The following is a 6,993-nucleotide window of genomic DNA, read 5'->3' as shown; positions in this document are numbered from 1 at the left end:
ACGATATGCATGTCCAACAAGTTTCGTGAGATGTATTTTAAATTTGCAGATACATTTCTTACAAGGAAAAAACTAGAGGCACAACCCCTAACCACACTCCTCTCTAGCTACAGTACACTGAGACCCACATGAGAATTTTAAAAAATTCTCATGTGGGCCCCAGTACACTGTAGCGAGAGAGGAGTATGGTCAGGGGTGTGACTGTAGCGCCACCATTCACTGAATAACTCTTTCTCACCAAACAGGCACCCAAATTTACAACCAACCTAAACTCATGTGTCTCATGTGTCATCCTATTCTAAGCTCCCGTGTTAATTCGAATCCTAGTTATTTATACACAAAACAAATGATTGTTTTGTGTGAAGGAGGAAAAATAAATAAAATATAGAAGGTTGCACCACCTATGAATCATTTCATAGGAGAAGCTTGTCAAATTGTTTGTCCCCTGGGTTAGAGGAGATTATAATGAGACAACTCCACGCCTTTCAAGCATCATTAATAGCATCATTAATGCTCACGCTAGACCTTGCATCGGTTAGTCAAAGACATGCAAACATGCGCTACAACCAAACCCACCGGCTAAAAAATAACTGCGTTTGATGCCATCATGAATGTCCTCACCTAATCAATGTTCGTGTCTTGAGTCATAATATTCTTCATTTTATAGTCTATAAAAAATACCATGGTTTTTTCTTTTGGAGTAGAGCACGGATCTTATCTGTCCCACTTCATGTAGCTGATTTTTTTTTTTTAATTAACAAGCTTGTTAGGTGTCAATTTTGCCAAATAGGGGCATGTGCAAAGTTTTAATTAATAAGAGCTAGCTAAAGGGAATAGTACTCAATCTTCAGATGAACACATGATAGTGTTTTAAATAGAACAAGACTGGCTGTTTGGTTCAATTTGGAGGTGGAGTAGTGGTAGCAAAAACTATTGACAAATGCTGCAAAATATTGCTTGGTTGACGTATAATAATAAAAAAATGTCCTGAATGTTAAGAGAGAAGGGCTTAAAATAACTTCCACAACATCAAAATAAACATTCCCCGTTTGGCAAATGGTTAAGGAAGAGGGATTAAAGAGAATGATTAACGTACTTAGCCCATTCGATAATCTGAAGGACTAAATTATTAACCCGTTAAATAAGTTTTATTTTAGTCCTTGTGATCAGTTTTAGTGTTAGGGAATAACAATGATTTTAACTATTTTTTTTATAATTAGAAGGGTTAACTCTTAATCCTTCTAAATAGGAGTATTAGTAAACCCCTCATTTTAATCCCTCTAGAGGGATTAACTTAACCCTTCTATATTTTTTATGTTTGACAAATTATGGAGGGTTAACTCACTTTAACCATTGTATAGATTTTTTCTGTTTGGCGGATTAAGAAAATGTTAAGTCTCATTAACCCATCACTTAACCCTTTGCCAAACAGTATCTAAGAGTTTTTATACTTTAACGTGCCCTGTTGTTGAGAACCCCCTTTATTTGAGAAATCTGTACTCTTTACTCAATGATGTCTTTTATTTATTAATTTTTTTTTCTAAAGGCGTGTGACAAGTTAAATCTGACCTATGCTGCTCTGGTAACATATTAAGTGTAGGGTTACAATTTCGTACTCTAATAAGAAATATTGCACTTTTGGTTTGCATATCCAAGACAAATCTTGTTGCATTCATATGAGGCTCCAGAAATTCAATCCACAGCAATTAGATCTCCTACCTGTTAGCCTGCAATATTTTGGTCGCTGGTGATATTTATTAGCATTTAAACCAGCATTAACTTAAGGGGTCAGCTCCATATAAATGCATTTCCTTGGTAATTGTAGCAATTAAACTTATGATCATATGATCAAAGTAGGAAATATGAAATCAAAACACATTATTTATCTTTTGGTTCTTCTGGAATCTTGAAGCTCATAGGTAGAAACAATGTAGCTACTACGAAATGCAAATACTAAGCATAAGCAAGAGTCTAATATAATGACTAAACAAGCCTAATATGTACACTTGGAGGAATCAAATTGTGTGCAATTGAGAAGAAAACCCATTTCAAAAAAGGGGGAAAAAAAAGAAAAGCAAAGGGGAATAAAAAAACACAAGAGAAACAACGAAACACAGAAGATTTACAAAGAAGCTAATTGAGAATTTAACCTCTTGAATATTCAACCTTCTATGTATATATAACATCCTGATACATCTCACTGATCTCCAACAATTGGCTCAAGATCTTTCAAAAGCCCCACAATTTGCTGCATTGAGGGCCTCTTCGATGGCAAATCCGCGGTGCAAAGATAGGCAATCTTCAATGCCTCCTCCATTTGCTTCTCTGACCCCGAGCTTCTAATCTTAGGATCAATTGCCATTAATCCTTGGCTTTTCTTCACTAGAGCTCTCCCCCAACCAACCAAACTCCTCTCTTTCTCTTCTGGGTACCGATCACCAACGGGTTTTTTCCCCGTAATCAGCTCAAAAAGAATTACGCCAAATCCATAAACATCCGATTTTGATGTTAAAGATTCAACTCCAGACTCGAAGAACTCAGGAGGAATGTATCCCGGTGACCCTTTAGAAAACTCACCCTCAAAATCATTTCCGACAACTTTATCCAATCCAAAATCAGACAATTTTGGCTCCAAGTCAGAATCGAGATAAATGCTGCTAGCTTTCACATCTCTATGCACTATTTGAGGAAAGCATCCATGATGAAGAAATGCTAGCGCCCGTGCAATGCCAAGCGCAATTTTATGCCTAAATCTCCAAGTAGTTTTTCCATCACTAGTTATGATTTGAACTCCATCGTTGTCTTCTTCCCAATTATCAGTGCTCCAATCTTCAGTTGTTTGAACTCCCAGTGGCAAATCATGAAGCAAATTTTGAAGATTGCCATTCTCCATGTACTCATATATCGCAATCCTTTGGTCTCCAGCTAAACAATAGCCCGTTAAAGGGACCAAATTTGGATGTTTTATTCTTCCAAGCCTCTCAAGCTCTCGTGAGATTTCTTGATCAGTTAATGTTGAGCAATGAACTAAAACTTTCACTGCTACCTGAATTCCTCCCGGGAGAAAGCCTCTGTACACTGGACCGAACCTCCCTTCAGCTAACAAAGTTCCTCTATCAAAATTTGAGGTTGCGGTCAAAAGATCAACAAAGGTGAAATCGAGCAATGGTTTCTCGAAAATTATGACAGGCACAGAATTGGCCTGTTTGACATCGGCAACCCAAGTTGTTGAATCTGTTTGAAACGAGAAAGGGCCTGAAACTCCTTGTTCTTCTTTATACGACATTTGCTTAACTGCCCATGATCTTGTTCTCTTTTTCAAGCCAAATACAATGCAGAGCAACGCAGTTATCAAGCAGAACGCTGTAAGAATTATGGCTAATGTGAGCTTTAGGCCTTTTTGCTTCGTTCTCTTGGCTCGGATTTGATCAGGGTTTGCGGCTATCGGGCAATCATCCCTGGAGCCAATGAATGCCGATTCTAATGTTTTCGGTGATAATTGATCAGCGCAAAAGGTGAGGTTGTTGTAAGAAAAATTGAATCTCGACAAATTAGGCAGTTGTTGTTGAAGAGATGTTGGGATTTCACCGGTTAGATTGTTCAATGAGAGGTCTAGAATTCGAAGGCTTTGAGAAATCAAATCAGGGACTTGGCCAGTTAAATGGTTCCGCGAAAGGTCTAGTATCGATAAACTCGAAAAATTAGAGATTTCGGCGAGAATTTGGCCTACGAGATTAGTACTTGACAGGTTGAGGTACTCTAAATTTGCGAGGTTTTCAACACGAGGGAAGTTTTGATGAGAGAATCTATTGAAAGCTAAATTGAGATGTTTCAGTGACTGAGCTCTGCTCAGATCACCGAACAACTCTCCACTGAGTTGGTTGCCAGATAAATCGAGATACATCAAGGAAGACCAATTGAACCCAGAGGTGAGATTTACCTGAGAGATATCGCCCTGAAATTGGTTGTCGCTCAAATCAAGGACCTCCAGAGGATCTTTAAACACCCCGACAATTGAACCCTGAAAGAAATTAGCCGAGAGGTTGAGATAAGTGATGAAGTCCAATTTAGACAAGTCCGGCATTTTCCCTTCAAACACATTTCCAGCAAGATTCAAACTCCTCAAGTTCTTAAAAGCAGCTCCGAAATCGTCAGTAACAGTCCCATTAAGCTTATTCATTGAAAAATCTAACGAGACCAAAGACTTGCACCCAACAATTCCACCTGGGATTTCCCCCTCGAAGCCATTGCCACTGAAGTTCAGCAGTTTCAAGCTCGACAGAGAGCCAACAGCGACAGGGATTTCACCCGAGAACAAATTATGCGAAAGATCGAAACTTTCAAGCGCTCCAAAGTTGCCAATGTTATTAGAGAGTGACCCATTAATCCCATTTCTCGAGAGATTTAGTGCAACCAGAGAGCCGCCCAAACCCCAGAAATCAGAGGAGAGTGCCGTGATGACATTATTGCTCAGATCCAAGACCCTCAGCTTCGTGAGCTTGCCAATGGTGTTATCAGGGATCGGGCCAGAGAGATTGAGGCCGGAGGCAATCAAGCTGAAAACATTGTTTCCTTCAGCATCACAAGAGACACCCGGCCACGAACAGAACGAAGAAGAGAGGCCATCGGTGAGCAAAGGAGTCTCTTTTCCCATGGTCTTAAAGAAATCAGAGAGATAGAAGCCGTCGGTATTGGGTTCTTGAGAGCGTGAAATTGTGAACAGGAGCGTGGAAATGAGGAAGGGAGCAAAGGAGGCGAGACCCATTCTGAGAGAGAGAGGGGATTGGTTCTTTAGCTTATTACGACGATGGAATAAGAGCTCATCTTTGAGCTCGCAGGGGAGAGAAAAAGATCAGATTTTGGACTGAGCTTTGGCCTCTTGTGTTGGGTTTGATGCTCACAGGAAGAGCGAGGACAGGCTCATTGAAGAGCTCTGTCTTATGAATTTTGTTGGTTCTTCTTTTGGACTTTTAGAGGGAGAGAGAGAGAGAGAGAGAGAGAGAGAGGTGGCGAGCGAGTGAGGTGAGGGGGTGGGTTTAATAAATGAGGCCAGGGGTGTTTGAATTTTACCGCAAAGTTTGATGCTGGAATTTAATGGGGTTGGGTGATGGTGGCTTCAGTGCAGTAATGTTTGCTTGCTCTCAATTTTGGAACTATTTTTTGGTCGTCACCGAAATCAAGGGATAAACAATAGGCTAATTAGCACTTACATGCCTTAAAACTTACTCTTCAGCTTGCACTCGTATACCCTCCCCTTTGCTCGTAAATTCCTAAGGGGTTGTTTGGATCGGTTTTTTGGATGGGTAAAATGGGAAAAGCCGCCGAAAAGCTGATATTTTTGGCAGCTTTCCCCTCTTTTACCCATCCAAAAACCGGAACCAAACGGGCCCTAAAAGTTGCATCTTAATACCTTATGTCATCCAAATGCGAGAGTTTTGCACCGAATTTTCTCGTACGATAGAAACTCAGTAAAAAGTTGTAACTCCTAATTCTCGCTAAATTTTCTGTTAAATAATATATTATACTTTTATTTTAAACATGCACAGATTATATTTTAAAATAAAGTATGATGGGTTTTACAACAAATTCAATAAACATAAATTAGCATGTGAACATTAAATAGAAAAACCCGGGACAAATTTCTCAAGTTTATATAATATAAGGTATTAAAGTGCAACTTTTAGAATCTTCGGGGTATATAATTGCCGTAAAAAACAAATGGGGGTATAAAGTGCGCAGTAGGGAAACTATAAGGTATATCAGTGCTATTTAGCCACAGACGATACTTTCTTATTTCATCAGAGGGCCTTTCAAGGGTCTTGGTTGTTTGGGGCCACGTAAGGACTTCTGGGGCTTTTTAATTAGTTCTGGGTGGTCCATTTTAGTGCCTACTTAAGTGGTTTGGACGTTGGCCCACTCGATAATGGGCCCAATAGGATCGGTCGGATTGATAGTTATGGTTCTTAGGCCCTTGGGCTCGTTTAGTGCCCATGGACGGGCGAGTGGCCTCATGGTAAAGCAAAAGCTATTATAGATTTCTAGTATAAGGGGGTGTTTGGTTCAATTTCTAGAAATTATAGGAAATGTTTTCCACCTAAAATATGATTTTCTTATATTTTTTAAAAAAATTATAGGAAAAATTTTGAGAAATCAAAAAGTACCAATTTTCTTATTTTTTGTATTTTGCTTGTTTAGTTCAAAACAAGAAAATAGCTCGTAAATTTATAGAAAATAACAAGATTTGTTAGGTTTTTAATTAAATATGGTATGTGTGTCAGATTTCTGGTGATTTCCTCTTATTTTGAGAGGAAATTGCTTTTTGTAAAATTTGGTAGGTTTTGATATTTTATAGAAAATATTTTTGTAAATTTTTTGTTGAACCAAACACAATTTACAGAAATCTCTGAAAAACTTTTAATTACAAATTTACCATTGTCAGATGTTTTGAAAAAAGTTTTCTCAAAAAGTGTGCAACCAAACAGCCCCTAAGAAGAACATAATTGACTTGGACGATGCCGCCACATTTGCGTGAAAAATGCTGGAAATATAATAGTTTGAACATTTGCGTGAAAAATGCTAGAAATATATCCTGCTACTTAGAATAGAAATATAGCAAGTTACATCAAAATAAATGAACTTAACACTACATACTAAACCGCTGAAGTGCCAGATGAACTTAAAATTGGTTTCCAAAAGTATTTTGTGTTTAATAGTAATTTTTGAAGTGTGCAGGTTTAAAAATAAATGGGGGGTAAAAACTTGGATTTATTTGTATCAAAATATTCTTTTTTTTTTAATCTGGCTGGGTTTAAAAATCAACAAGGATGAAACTTTGAGTCTATAAATAAAAAACATGTCAGTAGTCTGCAATAGCTCATCATTAGTGTGGAAAAAGACAATTGTAAATAATAATAATTTAAACATTTAATTTTAAAAATATGTTGTATGTCTAATCACTTGAAACTAGAATTTAACAACTTACACTGTATAATA

The 6,993-nt window shown here is 37.9% G+C and overlaps 1 protein-coding gene across 1 annotated transcript; it reads right to left on the bottom strand.

Annotated features, from left to right (window-relative positions):
* Positions 2,122–5,006, bottom strand: LOC109841239 (probable LRR receptor-like serine/threonine-protein kinase At2g24230). Its single transcript, XM_020410145.1, has one exon. It carries the CDS (start codon positions 4,763–4,765, stop codon positions 2,198–2,200), a length of 2,568 nt encoding a protein of 855 aa, XP_020265734.1. The 5' UTR covers positions 4,766–5,006; the 3' UTR covers positions 2,122–2,197.

The sequence above is a fragment of the Asparagus officinalis genome, chromosome 5 (assembly GCF_001876935.1).
Source record: "Asparagus officinalis chromosome 5, Aspof.V1, whole genome shotgun sequence".
NCBI classification, from domain to species: Eukaryota; Viridiplantae; Streptophyta; class Magnoliopsida; order Asparagales; family Asparagaceae; genus Asparagus; species Asparagus officinalis.
This window is presented reverse-complemented; position numbering and strand designations above follow the sequence as displayed.

What these genes read in the sequence shown, in the direction of transcription:
- LOC109841239 (XM_020410145.1), bottom strand. Translation starts at nt 4,765, where the DNA reads ATGGGTCTCGCCTCCTTTGCTCCCTTCCTCATTTCCACGCTCCTGTTC.